The 19,557-nt window shown below is 48.2% G+C and overlaps 1 protein-coding gene across 2 annotated transcripts in view; it reads left to right on the forward strand.

Annotated features, from left to right (window-relative positions):
* The window catches only part of LOC123724431 (chromosome transmission fidelity protein 18 homolog), a 37,427-nt gene that overhangs the window by 6,825 nt on the left and 11,045 nt on the right, over positions 1-19,557 (forward strand). For both annotated transcript variants that reach the window (XM_045688005.2, XM_082957110.1), the window contains exons 4-15: positions 3,978-4,170; positions 8,736-8,828; positions 8,928-8,980; positions 12,170-12,311; positions 12,415-12,699; positions 13,672-13,769; positions 14,249-14,372; positions 14,542-14,678; positions 14,749-14,842; positions 15,000-15,098; positions 18,909-19,039; positions 19,147-19,261. In XM_045688005.2, the coding sequence (XP_045543961.2) occupies positions 3,978-4,170; positions 8,736-8,828; positions 8,928-8,980; positions 12,170-12,311; positions 12,415-12,699; positions 13,672-13,769; positions 14,249-14,372; positions 14,542-14,678; positions 14,749-14,842; positions 15,000-15,098; positions 18,909-19,039; positions 19,147-19,261 (1,564 nt within the window). The remainder of the gene's footprint in view (positions 1-3,977; positions 4,171-8,735; positions 8,829-8,927; positions 8,981-12,169; positions 12,312-12,414; positions 12,700-13,671; positions 13,770-14,248; positions 14,373-14,541; positions 14,679-14,748; positions 14,843-14,999; positions 15,099-18,908; positions 19,040-19,146; positions 19,262-19,557) is intronic.

A 19,557-nucleotide genomic window follows, 5' to 3' on the forward strand; every position in this document is an offset into this window, starting at 1 on the left:
ACAGCCCTCTGATAACCCACTAGTACATCAACTAGAACCAGCCCTCTGATAACCCACTAGTACATCAACTAGAACCAGCCCTCTGATAACCCACTAGTACATCAACTAGAACCAGCCCTCTGATAACCCACTAGTACATCAACTAGAACCAGCCCTCTGATAACCCACTAGTACATCAACTAGAACCAGCCCTCTGATAACCCACTAGTACATCAACTAGAACCAGCCCTCTGATAACCCACTAGTACATCAACTAGAACCAGCCCTCTGATAACCCACTAGTACATCAACTAGAACCAGCCCTCTGATAACCCACTAGTACATCAACTAGAACCAGCCCTCTGATAACCCACTACTACATCAACTAGAACCAGCCCTCTGATAACCCACTAGTACATCAACTAGAACCACAGCCCTCTGATAACCCACTAGTACATCAACTAGAACCAGCCCTCTGATAACCCACTAGTACATCAACTAGAACCAGCCCTCTGATAACCCACTAGTACATCAACTAGAACCAGCCCTCTGATAACCCACTAGTACATCAACTAGAACCAGCCCTCTGATAACCCACTAGTACATCAACTAGAACCAGCCCTCTGATAACCCACTAGTACATCAACTAGAACCAGCCCTCTGATAACCCACTAGTACATCAACTAGAACCACAGCCCTCTGATAACCCACTAGTACATCAACTAGAACCAGCCCTCTGATAACCCACTACTACATCAACTAGAACCAGCCCTCTGATAACCCACTAGTACATCAACTAGAACCAGCCCTCTGATAACCCACTAGTACATCAACTAGAACCACAGCCCTCTGATAACCCACTAGTACATCAACTAGAACCACAGCCCTCTGATAACCCACTAGTACATCAACTAGAACCAGCCCTCTGATAACCCACTAGTACATCAACTAGAACCACAGCCCTCTGATAACCCACTAGTACATCAACTAGAACCAGCCCTCTGATAACCCACTAGTACATCAACTAGAACCACAGCCCTCTGATAACCCACTAGTACATCAACTAGAACCAGCCCTCTGATAACCCACTAGTACATCAACTAGAACCAGCCCTCTGATAACCCACTAGTACATCAACTAGAACCAGCCCTCTGATAACCCACTAGTACATCAACTAGAACCACAGCCCTCTTATAACTAGTACACCACAATACACATCAAAAAACAATAAACACATTAAAATAAATACACATTAAATGTGGACCGATTTAATCAGCATGGCCAATTTAATTAGGGACTATTTCAAGTTTTTCATATCAATCGGTAATTGGCCTTTTTTTGGACACCGATTATGGCCGATTACATTGCAATCCACGAGGAGACTGTGTGGCAGGCTGACTTCCTGTTTGGCAAACTCCCAAGAGAGCTGTCATGTGCCTTTTACTGAGGAGTGTCTTCCGTCTGGTGACTCTACCCATAAAGGCCTGATTTGGTGGAGTGCTGCAGAGATGGGTGTCCTTCTGGAAGGTTCTCCCATCTCCACAGAGGAACTCTGGAGCTCTGTTAGAGTGACCAACAGGTTCTTGGTCACCTCTCTGACCAAGGCCCTTCTCCCCCGTTTGCTCAGTTTGGCCGGGCTGCCAGCTCTAGGATGAGTCTTGGTGGTTCCAAACTTCTTCCAACCCTAACCCGTTTTTATCCTAATTAGTTAAAGCAAATGTATTTTTGTATCCACTCTCGTTGGACTTTGGCTGAAATATTCTACTTCAATTTCTAAACAGTTTTGTGAATCTTAGCTAAACAAGGAAGCCTTGAAAATGGGTAATAATAATTATTAAGGTGAGTACTATCCTTTTATGGAGCAGCAGCACGAACTGATTTCCATGCTTTTTGAATATTTCCCGATAACCCAGTTTGTTTTGTTTAACATTGCTATTGAGCCAATTTGTCGCCCCCCCTTTATGGATTTTTTTTGTCTATTGCTAGAAAACCATTCAGGACTTATTTTTCTGTAAACAGCCTGAAAGAAAAGCTTTGACTGACTATCATTTCTCTGATCATTCAGAACGTTTCCCCCCCCCCCCCTATCAGCATCCAGCCCAGTTTCATTGTGAAAAGGCTTAGAAGTTCTTTCAAAACATATAACATGGTGAATTAAATGCATCAATTATGTCATTTTCTTCCTGTAATGAGGCCAGTGTCTGAATTAATTTGTTGTGGCCTAGAGGAGGAAGTAGAGCCCTTCAGGTTCAATACCAGAGTCCAGAATGACCCCTCTACCCTGTCTGTCAGCTCTGAACACATGATAACCCTCTATATTAATACCAGAGTCCAGAATGACCCCTCTACCCCCCCCCCCCCACCCTGTCTGTCAGCTCTGAACACATGATAACCTCTATATTAATACCAGAGTCCAGAATGACCCCTCTACTCCCCCCCTCTACCCTGTCTGTCAGCTCTGAACACATGATAACCCTCTATATTAATACCAGAGTCCAGAATGACCCCTCTACTCCCCCCCTCTACCCTGTCTGTCAGCTCTGAACACATGATAACCCTCTATATTAATACCAGAGTCCAGAATGACCCCTCTACTCCCCCCCCCCACCCTGTCTGTCAGCTCTGAACACATGATAACCCTCTATATTAATACCAGAGTCCAGAATGACCCCTCCACCCCCCCACCCCCCTCTACCCTGTCTGTCAGCTCTGAACACATGATAACCCTCTATATTAATACCAGAGTCCAGACTAACCCTGTATATTATGTTATATATATATAATATTATAATATATTAATGAACTATATATTATTTATTACATTATTGATGTAATTCCAGTTCAGGAAGTAAACTCCTAATTCCCAGATAAATCCAAGTCTGATTTTACGATTTTGTTTAGTCACATTTGAAAGTCCATCTGAAACGATTCTGTGTTCAATAGGTGGTTTACAGCTATCTATCTATCTATCTATCTATCTATCTATCTATCTATCTATCTATCTATCTATCTATCTATCTATCTATCTATCTATCTATCTATCTATCTATCTATCTATCTATCTATCTATCTATCTATCTATCTATCTATCTATCTATCTATCTATCTATCTATCTATCTATCTATCTATCTATCTATCTATCTATCTATCTATCTATCTATCTATCTATCTATCTATCTATCTATCTATCTATCTATCTATCTATCTATCTATCTATCTATCTATCTATCTATCTATCTATCTATCTATCTATCTATCTATCTATCTATCTATCTATCTATCTATCTATCTATCTATCTATCTATCTATCTATCTATCTATCTATCTATCTATCTATCTATCTATCTATCTATCTATCTATCTATCTATCTATCTATCTATCTATCTATCTATCTATCTATCTATCTATCTATCTATCTATCTATCTATCTATCTATCTATCTATCTATCTATCTATCTATCTATCTATCTATCTATCTATCTATCTATCTATCTATCTATCTATCTATCTATCTATCTATCTATCTATCTATCTATCTATCTATCTATCTATCTATCTATCTATCGATCGATCGATCGATCGATCTATCGGCGACTCTCCGAGGAGACTCCTGGATGGCTGCGAAGCCACTGATGTCCAAGATCACCGGGACTGGCTGGGGTCTACACACAAACAAACACAATCAAACAAACACACTTTGATTTGAGAGTTCCACATATTGACATTGACTGCGGCCTCTATAACTAATACGGATAGACAGAATGGTGCAGATCTATGTATCTATACATCTATCTATCTACACAGAAACACACTTTGATTGGCATCGATCGATCGATGCCAATCAAAGTGTGTTTCTGTGTAGATAGATAGATGTATAGATACATAGATCTGCACCATTCTGTCTATCCGTATTAGTTATAGAGGCCGCAGTCAATGTCAATATGTGGAACTCTCAAATCAAAGTGTGTTTGTTTGATTGTGTTTGTTTGTGTGTAGACCCCAGCCAGTCCCGGTGATCTTGGACATCAGTGGCTTCGCAGCCATCCAGGAGTCTCCTCGGAGAGTCGCCGCGGCAACGTCGTCGTGTCACGTTCTGAAGCGCCCCCCGGCCGAGGGGGGATACGTTAGCGTGACGGACCAGACGGGAAACCGGGTCTACCTACGGCAAACAGACGACCTGAGGGGAAAGGTAAACTATCAGCCAATCACTGAGCTACAACCTGATCCACCAATCACCTCTCTGTCTCTCTCTGTCTCTCTCTGTCTCTCTCTCTGTCTCTCTCTCTGTCTCTCTCTCTGTCTCTCTCTCTGTCTCTCTCTCTGTCTCGCTCTCTGTCTCGCTCTCTGTCTCGCTCTCTGTCTCGCTCTCTGTCTCTCTCTCTGTCTCTCTCTCTGTCTCTCTCTCTGTCTCTCTCTCTGTCTCTCTCTCTGTCTCGCTCTCTGTCTCGCTCTCTGTCTCGCTCTCTGTCTCGCTCTCTGTCTCGCTCTCTGTCTCGCTCTCTGTCTCGCTCTCTGTCTCGCTCTCTGTCTCGCTCTCTGTCTCGCTCTCTGTCTCGCTCTCTGTCTCGCTCTCTGTCTCGCTCTCTGTCTCGCTCTCTGTCTCGCTCTCTGCTCTCTCTCGCTGTCTCTCTCTCGCTGTCTCTCTCTCGCTGTCTCTCTCTCGCTGTCTCTCTCTCGCTGTCTCTCTCTCGCTGTCTCTCTCTCGCTGTCTCTCTCTCGCTGTCTCTCTCTCGCTGTCTCTCTCTCTCTCGCTGTCTCTCTCTCTCTCGCTGTCTCTCTCTCTCTCTCTCTCTCTCTCTCTCTCGCTCTCTCTCTCTCTCTCTCTCGCTGTCTCTCTCTCTCGCTGTCTCTCTCTCTCTCTCTCGCTGTCTCTCTCTCTCTCTCTCGCTGTCTCTCTCTCTCTCTCGTCGCTGTCTCTCTCTCTCTCTGTCGCTGTCTCTGTCGCTGTCTCTCTCTCTCTCTGTCGCTGTCTCTCTCTCTCTCTGTCGCTGTCTCTCTCTCTCTCTGTCGCTCTCTCTGTCGCTCTGTCGCTCTCTCTGTCGCTCTCTCTGCTCGCTCTGTCCTCTGTCGCTCTCTCTGTCGCTCTCTCTGTCGCTCTCTCTGTCGCTCTCTCTGTCGCTCTCTCTGTCGCTCTCTCTGTCGCTCTCTCTGTCGCCTCTCTCTCTCTGTCGCTCTCTCTCTCTGTCGCTCTCTCTCTCTGTCGCTCTCTCTCTCTGTCGCTCTCTCTCTCTGTCGCTCTCTCTCTCTGTCGCTCTCTCTCTCTGTCGCTCTCTCTCTCTCTCTCTCGCTCTCTCTGTCGCTCTCTCTCTCTCTGTCGCTCTCTCTCTCTCTCTCTCGTCGCTCTCTCTCTCTCTCTCTGTCGCTCTCTCTCTCTCGTCGCTCTCTCTCTCGCTCTCGTCGCTCTCTCTCTCTCTCTCTCTCTGTCGCTCTCTCTCTCTCTCTCTCTCTGTCGCTCTCTCTCTCTCTCTCTCTGTCGCTCTCTCTCTCTCTCGCTCTCTGTCGCTCTCTCTCTCTCTCGCTCGCCTCGCTCCCTCTCTCTCTCTCTCTCGCTCGCTGTCTCTCTCTCTCGCTCGCTCTCGCTGTCTCTCTCTCGCTGTCTCTCTCTCGCTGTCGCTCTCTCGCTGTCGCTCTCTCTCTCGCTCTCTCGCTCTGTCGCTCTCTCTCTCTCTCTCGCTCTGTCGCTCTCTCTCTCTCTCTCGCTCTGTCGCTCTCTCTCTCTCTCTCGCTCTGTCGCTCTCTCTCTCTCTCTCGCTCTGTCGCTCTCTCTCTCTCTCTCGCTCTCTCTCTCTCTCTCTCGCTCTGCTCTCTCTCTCTCTCGCTCTGTCTCTCTCTCTCTCTCGCTCTGTCGCTCTCTCTCTCTCGCTCTGTCGCTCTCTCTCTCTCGCTCTGTCGCTCTCTCTCTCGCTCTGTCGCTCGCTCTGTCGCTCTCTCTCGCTCTGTCGCTCTCTCTCGCTGTCGCTCTCTCTCGCTCGCTCTCTCTCGCTGTCTCTCTCTCTCGCTCGCTCTCGCTGTCTCTCTCTCTCGCTGTCTCTCTCTCTCGCTCGCTCTCTCTCGCTGTCTCTCTCTCTCGCTCGCTCTCTCTCGCTGTCTCTCTCTCTCGCTCGCTCTCTCTCTCGCTGTCTCTTTCTCTCGCTCGCTCTCTCTCTCGCTCGCTCTCTCTCTCGCTCGCTCTCTCTCGCTGTCTCTCTCTCTCGCTCGCTCTCTCTCGCTGTCTCTCTCTCTCGCTGTCTCTCTCTCTCGCTCGCTCTCTCTCGCTGTCTCTCTCTCTCGCTCGCTCTCTCTCGCTGTCTCTCTCTCTCGCTCGCTCTCTCTCGCTGTCTCTCTCTCTCGCTCGCTCTCTCTCGCTCTCTCTCTCGCTCGCTCTCTCTCGCTGTCTCTCTCTCTCTCGCTCGCTCTCTCTCGCTGTCTCTCTCTCTCTCGCTCGCTCTCTCTCGCTGTCTCTCTCTCTCTCGCTCACTCTCTCTCGCTGTCTCTCTCTCTCGCTCGCTCTCTCTCTCTCGCTGTCTCTCTCTCTCTCTCGCTCTCTCTCTCTCGCTCTGTCGCTCTCTCTCTCTCTCTGTCGTTCTCTCTCTCTCTCTCGCTCTGTCGCTCTCTCTCTCGCTCTGTCGCTCTCTCTCTCTCTCTCGCTCTGTCACTCTCTCTCTCGCTCTGTCACTCTCTCTCTCGCTCTGTCGCTCGCTCTCTCGCTCTGTCGCTCGCTCTGTCGCTCTCTCTCGCGGTCTCTCTGTCGCTCTCTCTCGCTGTCTCTCTGTCGCTCGCTCTCGCTGTCTCTCTCTCTCGCTCGCTCTCGCTGTCTCTCTCTCTCGCTCGCTCTCGCTGTCTCTCTCTCTCGCTCGCTCTCGCTGTCTCTCTCTCTCGCTCGCTCTCGCTGTCTCTCTCTCTCTCGCTCGCTCTCTCTCGCTGTCTCTCTCTCTCTCGCTCGCTCTCTCTCGCTGTCTCTCTCTCTCGCTCGCTCTCTCTCGCTGTCTCTCTCTCTCGCTGTCTCTCTCTCTCGCTCGCTCTCTCTCGCTGTCTCTCTCTGTCGCTCGCTCTCGCTGTCTCTCTCGCTCGCTCGCGCTCTCGCTGTCTCTATCGCTCGCTGTCTCTATCGCTCGCTGTCTCTCGCTCTCGCTCGCTCTCTCTCTTTCTCTCGCTCTCGCTCGCTCTCTCTCTTTCTCTCGCTCTCGCTCGCTCTCTCTCGCTCTCTCTCGCTCGCGCTCTCGCTGTCTCTCTCTCGCTCGCTGTCTCTCTCTCGCTGTCTCTCTCTCTCGCTGTCTCTCTCTCTCGCTCGCTCTCTCTCGCTGTCTCTCTCTCTCGCTCGCTCTCTCTCGCTGTCTCTCTCTCTCGCTCGCTCTCTCTCGCTGTCTCTCTCTCTCGCTCGCTCTCTCTCGCTGTCTCTCGCTCTCTCTCGCTGTCTCTCTCTCTCGCTCGCTCTCTCTCGCTGTCTCTCTCTCTCGCTCGCTCTCTCTCGCTGTCTCTCTCTCTCGCTCGCTCTCTCTCGCTGTCTCTCTCTCTCGCTCGCTCTCTCTCGCTGTCTCTCTCTCTCGCTCGCTCTCTCTCGCTGTCTCTCTCTCTCGCTCGCTCTCGCTGTCTCTCTCTCTCGCTCGCTCTCGCTGTCTCTCTCTCTCGCTCGCTCTCGCTGTCTCTCTCTCTCGCTGTCTCTCTCGCTCTCGCTGTCGCTCGCTCGCGCTCTCGCTGTCTCTCTCTCGCTCTCGCTGTCGCTCGCTCGCGCTCTCGCTGTCTCTCGCTTGCTCGCGCTCTCGCTGTCTCTCGCTCGCTCGCGCTCTCGCTGTCTCTCGCTCGCACTCTCGCTGTCTCTCTCTCTCTCTCTCGCTGTCTCTCTCTCGCTCTGTCTCGCTCTGTCTCTCTCTCTCTCGCTCTCTCTCTCTCTCTCGCTCTCTCGCTCTCTCTCTCTCTCTCTCTCTCTCTCTCTCTCTCTCTCTCTCTCTCTCTCTCTCTCTCTCTCTCTCTCTCTCTCTCTTATTTATATATTTACTGGGTCTTATAGGCTGTGGACCCCAGTCACCTCTCTCTCTGTCTACCTTATTTACTGGGTCTTATAGACTGTGGACCCCAGTCACCTCTCTCTCCGTCTACCTTATTTACTGGGTCTTATAGACTGTGGACCCCAGTCACCTCTCTCTCTCTGTCTACCTTATTTACTGGGTCTTATAGGACCCCAGTCACCTCTCTCTCTCTGTCTACCTTATTTACTGGGTCTTATAGGACCCCAGTCACCTCTCTCTCTCTGTCTGCCTTATTTACTGGGTCTTATAGACTGTGGACCCCAGTCACCTCTCTTTCTGTCTACCTTATTTACTGGGTCTTATAGGCTGTGGACCCCAGTCACCTCTCTCTCTGTCTACCTTATTTACTGGGTCTTATTGGACCCCAGTCACCTCTCTCTCTGTCTACCTTATTTACTGGGTCTTATAGACTGTGGACCCCAGTCTCCTCTCTCTCTGTCTACCTTATTTACTGGGTCTTATAGACTGTGGACCCCAGTCTCCTCTCTCTCTCTGTCTACCTTATTTACTGGGTCCTTATAGACTGTGGACCCCAGTCTCCTCTCTCTCTCTGTCTACCTTATTTACTGGGTCCTTATAGACTGTGGACCCCAGTCTCCTCTCTCTCTTTGTCTACCTTATTTACTGGGTCCTTATAGACTGTGGACCCCAGTCTCCTCTCTCTCTCTGTCTACCTTATTTACTGGGTCTTATAGACTGTGGACCCCAGTCACCTCTCTCTGTCTACCTTCTTTACTGGGTCTTATAGGCTGTGGACCCCAGTGCTCTTCGTAGCTCCCATAATGCATTGGGTTTGCTGGCTGTTCCCATTGAGGTCCTGAGAGAACAGGTGGCCGAGAAGGTGAGCGCGCGCGCACACACACACACACAGTGTTGTTTGATAGCTGACTGTTTCTGACTGTTTCTGACTGTTTCTGACTGTTTCTGTCTGTTGCTGCAGCGTCATCGCCAAGTGGTGGAGGAATCTCAGCGCCTAACAGAGCTACTCAACAGGTACGTGTGTGTGTGTGTGTGTGTGTGTGTGTGTGTGTGTGTGTGTGTGTGTGCATACAGTACCAATCAAAAGTTTGGACACCTACTCATTCAAGGGTTTTTCTTTATGTAGAATAATAGTGAAGACATCAAAACTATGAAATAACACAAATGGAATCATGTAGTAACCAAAAAAGTGTTAACTAAAATCTAAAATATATTTAGATTTGTTTTCTCCAGTAGCCACCCTTTGCCTTGATGGCAGCTTTGCACACTGTTGGCATTCTCTCAACCAGCTTCACCTGGAATGCTTTTCCAACAGTCTTGAATGAGTTCCCACATGCTGAGCACTTGTTGGCTGTTTTTTCCTTCACTCTGTGGTCCAACTCATCCCAAACCATCTCAATTGGGTTGGGGTTGGATGATTGTGGAGGCCAGGTCATCTGATGCAGCACCTCATCACTCTCCTTCTTGGTCAAATAGCCCTTACACAGCCTGGAGGTGTGTTGGGTCACTGTCCTGTTGAAAAACAAATGATAGTCCCACTAAGCCCAAACCAGAATGGATGGCGTATCGCTGCAGAATGCTGTGGTGTGCCTTGAATTGCTGGTTGTGTGCCTTGAATTCTAAATAAATAACTGACAGTGTCACCAGCAAAGCACCATCACACCTCCTCCTCCATGCTTCACGGTGGGAACCACTCATGCGGAGATCATCCGTTCACCTACTCTGCGTCTCACAAAGACATGGCGGTTTCAACCAAAAATCGCAAAATTGGAGTCAACAGACCAAAGGACAGATTTCCACCGGTTTAATGTCCATTGCTCGTGTTTCTTGGCCCAAGCAAATCTCTTCTTCTTATTGGTGTCCTTTAGTAGTGGATTCTTTGCAGCTTTTCAACCATGAAGGCCTGATTCACACAGTCTCCTCTGAACAGTTGATGTTGAGATGTGTCTGTTACTTGAACTCTGTGAAGCATTTATTTGGGCTGCAATTTCTGAGGCTGGTAACTCTAATGAACTTATCCTCTGCAGCAGAGGTAACTCTGGGTCTTCCTTTCCTGTGGCGGTCCTCATGAGAGCCAGTTTCATCATAGCGCTTGATGGTTTTTGCGACTGCACTTGAAGAAACTTTCAAGGTTGAATTTTTCCAGAATGACTGACCTTCATGTCTTAAAGTAATGATGGACTGCTGTTTCTCTTTGCTTGTTTGAGCTGTTTTTGCCATTAATATGGACTTAGCCCTATTTGGTAAAAGACCATCTTCTGTATACCACCCCTACCTTAAAGCATTAAGAGGGAAAGAAATTCCACAATTTAACTATTAACCTGTTAGGGCTAGGGGGCAGTATTTACACGGCCGGATAAAAAACGTACCCGATTTAATCTGGTTATTACTAATGCCCAGAAACTAGAATATGCATATAATTATTGGCTTTGGATAGAAAACACCCTAAAGTTTCTAAAACTGTTTGAATGGTGTCTGTGAGTATAACAGAACTCATATGGCAGGCAAAAACCTGAGAAGATTCTGTACAGGAAGTGCCCTCTATGACCATTCCTTGGGCTTCTTGACTCTTTTTATTGAAAACTTAGGATCTTTGCTGTAACGTGACACTTCCTACGGCTCCCATAGGCTCTCAGAACCCGGGAAAAAGCTGAATGATGTCGAGGCAGCCCCTGGCTGAAAAACATTAGCGCCTTTGGTAAGTGGTCTATCAGAGGACAATGAGACTGAGGCGCGTGCACGAGGCGACCCCATGTTTTTATTTTCTCTCTCTTTGTACTAAAACACAGATTCCCGGTCGGAATATTATCGCTTTTTTACGAGAAAAATGGCATAAAAATTGATTTTAAACAGCGGTTGACATGCTTCGAAGTACGGTAATGGAATATTTAGAATTTTTTTGTCACGAGACGCGCCGGGCGCGTCACCCTTCTTTACACTTCGGATAGTGTCTTGAACGCACAAACAAAACAGAGGATATTTGAACATAACTATGGATTATTTTGAACCAAACCAACATTTGTTATTGAAGTAGAAGTCCTGGGAGTGCATTCTGACGAAGAACAGCAAAGGTAATAACATTTTTCTTATAGTAAATCTGACTTTGGTGAGGGCTAAACTTGGTGGGTGTCTAAATAGCTAGCCCTGTGATGCCGGGCTATCTACTCAGAATATTGCAAAATGTGCTTTCACCGAAAAGCTATTTTAAAATCGGACATAGCGAGTGCATAGAGGAGTTCTGTATCTATAATTCTTAAAATAATTATGTTTTTTGTGAACGTTAATTTAGTAAATTCACCGGAAGTTTGCGGGGGGTATGCTAGTTCTGAACGTCACATGCTAATGTAAAAAGCTGGTTTTTGATATAAATATGAACTTGATTGAACAAAACATGCATGTATTGTATAACATAATGTCCTAGGCATGTCATCTGATGAAGATCATCAAAGGTTAGTGCTGCATTTAGCTGTGGTTTGGGTTTATGTGACATTATATGCTAGCTTGAAAAATGGGTGTCTGATTAATTCTGGCTTGGTACTCTGCTGACATAATCTAATGTTTTGCTTTCGTTGTAAAGCCTTTTTGAAATCGGACAGTGTGGTTAGATTAACGAGAGTCTTTAAAATGGTGTAAAATAGTCATATGTTTGAGAAATTGAAGTAATAGCATTTATAAGGTATTTGAATAACGCGCCACAGGATTCCACTGGCTGTTACGTAGGTGGGACGATTTCGTCCCACCTTCCCTAGAGAGGTTAACAAGGTACACCTGTTAATTGACATGCATTCCAGGTGACTACCTCATGAAGCTGGTTGAGAAAATGTCAAGAATGTGCAAAGTTATCACCAAGGCAAACGTTGGCTACTTTGAAGAATCACAAAGATATAAAATATATTTTTGATTTGTTTAACACTATTTTGGTTACTAGATGATTCCATATGTGTTATTTCATAGTTTTGATATCTTCACTATTATTCTACAAGGTAGAAAATAGTAAAAATAAAGAAAAACCCTGGAATGAGTAGGTGTGTCCAAACGTTTGATTGGTTCTGTGTGTGTGTGTGTGTGTGTGTGTGTGTGTGTGTGTGTGTGTGTGTGTGTGTGTGTGTGTGTGTATATATAGATACGAACACACACACGATAGATATTGTCGTTTCTGTACATTATTACTTGTTTATAGCATAAACGTGTGTGTGTGTTCAGTCAAGTGGATGAAGAGTTTGGAGAGCTGGACGGCAGACGGAGAGAAGAGGGGGATCGAGAGGAAGAGGAGGAGGAGGAATCTTCCCGTCTCTGGGTGGATCAGTTTTCTCCTCAACACTACACTGAACTACTCAGCGACGACGTGAGTGGTGGTGGTTGGGGAACGTGAGTGGTGGCGGTTGGGGACTGGTGGCCTGTGATTGGTAGGTAGGTATAATTGTGTGTGTGTGTGTGTGTGTGTGTAGTTCACCAACCGCTGTCTGCTGAAGTGGCTGAAGCTGTGGGACCAGGTGGTGTTTGGACGAGAGAGGAAGACACGCCCACCCCCAGCCGAGAGGCCCGACCAGAGCACCGCCAATCAGGACCGGGGACGCTTTCATTCCACCAATAAGGGCCGGGGACGCTTTCATTCCACCAATCGGAGCCAGGGAAACTTTAATCAAGCCAATCAGAAATTTAAAACCAAGACTCAGATCACTGAGGAGATTCTGGAGGCCGAACTGGACCAATACAAAAGACCCAAATACAAGGTAGGTAGACCCACACAGATTGTTAAATACAAGGTAGGTAGACCCACACAGACTGATAAATACAAGGTAGGTAGACCCACACAGATTGTTAAATACAAGGTAGGTAGACCCACACAGACTGATAAATACAAGGTAGGTAGACCCACACAGACTGATAAATACAAGGTAGGTAGACCCACACAGACTGATAAATACAAGGTAGGTAGACCCACACAGACTGATAAATACAAGGTAGGTAGACCCACACAGACTGATAAATACAAGGTAGGTAGACCCACACAGACTGATAAATACATGGTAGATGGACCCACACAGACTGATAAATACATGGTAGATGGACCCACACAGACTGATAAATACAAGGTAGGTGGACCCACACAGACTGATATTTTTACGTCATTTAGCAGACGCTCTTATCCAGAGCGACTTACAGTAGTGAATGCATACAGTTTTTTTTCCTGTGCTGGCCCCCCGTGGGAATCGAACCCACAACCCTGGCGTTGCAAACACCATGCTCTACCAACTGAGCTACAGGGATGGCTGATAGATACAAGGTAGGTGGACCCACACAGACTGATAGATACAAGGTAGGTGGACCCACACAGACTGATAAATACAGGGTAGGTGAACCGACGCAGACTGATAAATACAAAGTAGGTGGACACATACAGACTGATAAATACAAGGTAGGTTGCCCACACAGACTGATAAATACAAGGTAGGCTGTTCGTATATATACTAGTAGGTTAATATAGCTGGTTAATCTGTCCTCCTCCCGCTAGGTGGTGCTGCTGTCAGGTCCTCTGGGGGTTATAGAGCTGTTAGTATATATACTAGTAGGTTAATATAGCTGGTTAATCTGTCCTCCTCCCGCTAGGTGGTGCTGCTCTCAGGTCCTCTGGGGGTTATAGAGCTGTTAGTATATATACTAGTAGGTTAATATAGCTGGTTAATCTGTCCTCCTCCCGCTAGGTGGTGCTGCTGTCAGGTCCTCCAGGTTTAGGGAAGACCACTCTGGCCCACATCATCGCTAAGCATGCTGGGTACAACGTGGTGGAGATTAACGCAAGGTGAGTTTAACGACTTCAACAGGTTGGTGTTGTGGTTTCCCATAATAACTAAGGTGGTGTTGATGCTGTAGTTTCCATAGTAACTAAGGTGGTGTTGATGCTGTGGTTTCCCATAATAACTAAGGTGGTGTTGATGCTGTGGTTTCCCCATAATAACTAAGGTGGTGTTGATGCTGTGGTTTCCCATAATAACTAAGGTGGTGTTGATGCTGTGGTTTCCCCATAATAACTAAGGTGGTGTTGATGCTGTGGTTTCCCCATAATAACTAAGGTGGTGTTGATGCTGTGGTTTCCCATAATAACTAAGGTGGTGTTGATGCTGTGGTTTCCCATAATAACTAAGGTGGTGTTGATGCTGTGGTTTCCCATAATAACTAAGGTGGTGTTGATGCTGTGGTTTCCCCATAATAACTAAGGTGGTGTTGACGCTGTGGTTTCCCATAGTAACTAAGGTGTTGTCGACGCTGTGGTTTCCATAGTGACGACCGCAGTGCGGAGCTGTTCCAGAAGCGTATCGACACAGCGACCCAGATGAGGTCAGTGCTGGGAGCCAATGAGAAGCCCAACTGTCTCATCATCGACGAGATCGACGGAGCGCCCGCCGTAAGTCCCGCCCACCGCTCCGTCCCCTGCCCTTCTATTGGACCCACTCTCACCTAGCCTCATCTCGAGAGTAACACCTCTCTCTCTCTCTCTCTCTCCTCTCTCTCTCTCTCGTCTCTCCTCTCTCCTCTCTCCTCTCTCCTCTCTCTCTCTGTGATTGGTCGGCCAGGCTGCCATCAGCATCCTATTGGCCACTCTGAACAGGAAGGACAGCCAGGGGGCGGAGTCAGAGGCGGAGCCTCTAAAGAAGAAGAAGAAGAGAGACTCGGTCCTCCTCCGTCCAATCATCTGCATCTGTAATGACCTGTAAGAGACGGAGGAGGGAGGGGTTTTTATCTCTGTATCTGTGATCTGATTGGTTCTCTGTCCTGTCAAGGTACGTTCCAGCCCTGAGGCCTCTGAGGCAGCAGGCGTTTCTATTGGCCTTCCCTCAGACACAGCCTTCCCGCCTGGCACAGAGATTGGCTGAGGTAATCTCTTGTTTTCGTTTTCTAATGTTGGTGATGCAACATGTCAGACCAGCAATGATGGGTGTCAATATTAATGTGTGGGTTATATCTCCAGGGGTGATGAAGGCTGACATGTCAGACCAGCCATGATGGGTGTCAATATTAATGTGTGGGTTAGATCTCCAGGGGTCATGGTATGAAGGCTGACATGGGGACTCTGATGGCTCTCTGTGAGAAGACTGACAACGACATCAGATCCTGCATAAACACACTGCAGGTACACACACACACATACACACACACACACACACACACTGTGTTTCCAGATCATAACAGCTACCATGTATTACAACAATATCAAGGGTCCGAACACTGATCCCTGAGGAACACCTGTCTGTACACATTAACACACAGCTGATAACTCGGATGGAAAATTTACTGAGGACGATAAGGACGATATCGTCCTCTATCTGCCATATCTTCAATATTAGCCTACTAGAGAGTGTGTTGCCCTCAGGCCTGGAGGGAAGCTAAAGTCATTCTGCTACCTAAGAATAGTAAATCCCACTTTACTGGCTCAAATAGCCCACCAATCAGCCTGTTACCAACCCTTAGTAAACTTCTGGGGGAAAAAATGGTGTTTGACCAGATACAATGCTATTTTACAGTAAACAAATTAAGTCTTTCTGCACGCTTGTAGGGAAGGACATTCAACAATCACAGCACTTACACAAATGACTGATGATTAGCTGAGAGAAATTGATGATAAAATGATTGTTGGGGCTGTTTTGTTAGACTTCAGTGCAGCTTTTGACATTATCGATCATAGACTGCTGCTGGAAGAACGTATGTGTTACGGCTTTAATGCTATAATGGCTTTACACCCCCTGCTATAATGGCTTTACACCCCCTGCTCTAATGTGGATAAAGAGTTACCTGTCTAACAGAACACAGAGGGTGTTCTTTAATGGAAGCCTCCCCAACATAATCCAGTTAGAAGCAGGAATTCCCCAGGGCAGCTGTTTAGGCCCCTTGCCTTTTTCAATCTTTTACTAACGACATGCCACTGGCTTTGAGTAAAGCCAGAGTGTCTATGTATGCGGATGACTCAACACTATACATGTCAGCTACTACAGCAACTGACTGTGTTGTAGTTCCTCCACGGTCGAGGGAAGAGACAGCTGGACGTGTTTTACTGTGTTGTAGTTCCTCCACGGTCGAGGGAAGAGACAGCTGGACGTGTTTTACTGTGTGTTGTAGTTCCTCCACGGTCGAGGGAAGAGACAGCTGGACGTGTTTTACTGTGTGTTGTGTTGTAGTTCCTCCACGGTCGAGGGAAGAGACAGCTGGACGTGTTTTACTGTGTTGTAGTTCCTCCACGGTCGAGGGAAGAGACAGCTGGACGTGTTTTACTGTGTGTTGTGTTGTAGTTCCTCCACGGTCGAGGGAAGAGACAGCTGGACGTGTTTTACTGTGTGTTGTGTTGTAGTTCCTCCACGGTCGAGGGAAGAGACAGCTGGACGTGTTTTACTGTGTGTTGTGTTGTAGTTCCTCCACGGTCGAGGGAAGAGACAGCTGGACGTGTTTTACTGTGTTGTAATTCCTCCACGGTCGAGGGAAGAGACGGCTGGACGTGTTTTACTGTGTGTTGTAGTTCCTCCACGGTCGAGGGAAGAGACGGCTGGACGTGTTTTACTGTGTGTGTTGTGTTGTAGTTCCTCCACGGTCGAGGGAAGAGACAGCTGGACGTGTTTTACTGTGTGTTGTAGTTCCTCCACGGTCGAGGGAAGAGACAGTTGGACGTGTTTTACTGTGTGTTGTGTTGTAGTTCCTCCACGGTCGAGGGAAGAGACAGCTGGACGTGTTTTACTGTGTGTTGTAGTTCCTCCACGGTCGAGGGAAGAGACAGCTGGACGTGTTTTACTGTGTGTTGTAGTTCCTCCACGGTCGAGGGGAAGAGACGGCTGGACGTGTTTTACTGTGTGTTGTAGTTCCTCCACGGTCGAGGGAAGAGACAGTTGGACGTGTTTTACTGTGTGTTGTGTTGTAGTTCCTCCATGGTCGAGGGAAGAGACAGCTGGACGTGTTTTAATTGTGTGTTGTGTTGTAGTTCCCCCACGGTCGAGGGAAGAGACAGCTGGACGTGTTACTGTGTTGTAGTTCCTCCACGGTCGAGGGAAGAGACAGCTGGACGTGTTTTACTGTGTGTTGTGTTGTAGTTCCTCCACGGTCGAGGGAAGATACGGCTGGACGTGTTTTACTGTGTGTTGTGTTGTAGTTCCTCCACGGTCGAGGGAAGAGACGGCTGGACGTGTTTTACTGTGTGTTGTGTTGTAGTTCCCCCACGGTCGAGGGAAGAGACGGCTGGACGTGTTTTACTGTGTGTTGTGTTGTAGTTCCTCCACGGTCGAGGGAAGAGACAGCTGGACGTGTTTTACTGTGTGTTGTGTTGTAGTTCCTCCACGGTCGAGGGAAGATACGGCTGGACGTGTTTTACTGTGTGTTGTGTTGTAGTTCCTCCACGGTCGAGGGAAGATACGGCTGGACGTGTTTTACTGTGTGTTGTGTTGTAGTTCCTCCACGGTCGAGGGAAGAGACAGCTGGACGTGTTTTACTGTGTGTTGTGTTGTAGTTCCTCCACGGTCGAGGGAAGAGACGGCTGGACGTGTTTTACTGTGTGTTGGGTTGTAGTTCCTCCACGGTCGAGGGAAGAGACAGCTGGACGTGTTTTACTGTGTGTTGTAGTTCCTCCACGGTCGAGGGAAGAGACGGCTGGACGTGTTTTACTGTGTGTTGTGTTGTAGTTCCCCCACGGTCGAGGGAAGAGACAGCTGGACGTGTTTTACTGTGTGTGTTGTAGTTCCCCCACGGTCGAGGGAAGAGACAGCTGGACGTGTTTTAATTGTGTGTTGTGTTGTAGTTCCCCCACGGTCGAGGGAAGAGACAGCTGGATGTGTTACTGTGTTGTAGTTCCTCCACGGTCGAGGGAAGAGACAGCTGGACGTGTTTTACTGTGTGTTGTGTTGTAGTTCCTCCACGGTCGAGGGAAGAGACAGCTGGACGTGTTTTACTGTGTGTTGTAGTTCCTCCACGGTCGAGGGAAGAGACAGCTGGACGTGTTTTACTGTGTGTTGTGTTGTAGTTCCTCCACGGTCGAGGGAAGATACGGCTGGACGTGTTTTACTGTGTGTTGTGTTGTAGTTCCCCCACGGTCGAGGGAAGAGACAGCTGGTCGTGTTTTACTGTGTGTTGTGTTGTAGTTCCTCCACGGTCGAGGGAAGAGACAGCTGGACGTGTTTTACTGTGTTGTAGTTCCTCCACGGTCGAGGGAAGAGACAGCTGGACGTGTTTTACTGTGTGTGTTGTAGTTCCTCCACGGTCGAGGGAAGAGACGGCTGGACGTGTTTTACTGTGTGTTGTGTTGTAGTTCCTCCACGGTCGAGGGAAGAGACAGCTGGACGTGTTTTACTGTGTGTTGTGTTGTAGTTCCTCCACGGTCGAGGGAAGAGACAGCTGGACGTGTTACTGTGTTGTAGTTCCTCCACGGTCGAGGGATGAGACAGCTGGACGTGTTTTACTGTGTGTTGTGTTGTAGTTCCTCCACGGTCGAGGGAAGAGACAGCTGGACGTGTTTTACTGTGTTGTAGTTCCTCCACGGTCGAGGGAAGAGACAGCTGGACGTGTTTTACTGTGTGTTGTGTTGTAGTTCCTCCACGGTCGAGGGATGAGACAGCTGGACGTGTTTTACTGTGTGTTGTGTTGTAGTTCCTCCACGGTCGAGGGAAGAGACAGCTGGACGTGTTTTACTGTGTGTTGTGTTGTAGTTCCTCCACGGTCGAGGGAAGAGACAGCTGGACGTGTTTTACTGTGTGTTGTGTGTGCCTCCACGGTCGGGGGCGCTGGCGGCGGGGGGGTCCCACGGTCGAGGGAGAGACAGCTGGACGTGTTTTACTGTGTGTTGTGTTGTAGTTCCTCCACGGTCGAGGGAAGAGACAGCTGGACGTGTTTTACTGTGTGTTGTGTTGTAGTTCCTCCACGGTCGAGGGAAGAGACAGCTGGACGTGTTTTACTGTGTGTTGTGTTGTAGTTCCTCCACGGTCGAGGGAAGAGACAGCTGGACGTGCAGTCGGTCCAGTCCATGAGGATCGGCCAGAAGGATCAGAATAAAGGAATGTTCAACCTCTGGCAGGAGATCTTCCAACTGCCACGCATCAAACGGTATTATAACAAACTATACTACTACTAACCATTACTAACTAACTATTTGTTATCTTCCTGGTTGACCGTATTTGGTGTCTTCCTGGTTGACTGTATTTGGTGTGTAGGAAGCGTGTGGGGGAGGAGCTGGATGAGGGGCTTAGAGAAGGAGGCGGGGCCGAGAGACTACAGCACATTCTTCACCTGGCCTCATCCACCGGAGAGCACGACAAACTCACACAGGTAACACACACACACACGCGGACAGCAGGACAGCAGGACAGCAGGACAGCGCACAGCAGGACAGCGCACAGCAGGACAGCGCACAGCAGGACAGCGCACAGCAGGACAGCGCACAGCAGGACATTAGGACAGCGCACACAGCAGGACAGCGCACACAGCAGGACAGCGCACACAGCAGGACAGCGTACGGCAGCAGGACAGCGTACGGCAGGAGAGCCGGACAGCGTACTGCAGGACAGCGCACGGCAGGGCAGGAGGGCAGCGCGCGGCAGGGCAGGAGGGCAGCGCGCGGCAGG

The sequence above is a fragment of the Salmo salar genome, chromosome 10, assembly GCF_965601325.2.
Source record: "Salmo salar chromosome 10, fSalSal1, whole genome shotgun sequence".
Lineage (NCBI taxonomy): Eukaryota > Metazoa > Chordata > Actinopteri > Salmoniformes > Salmonidae > Salmo > Salmo salar.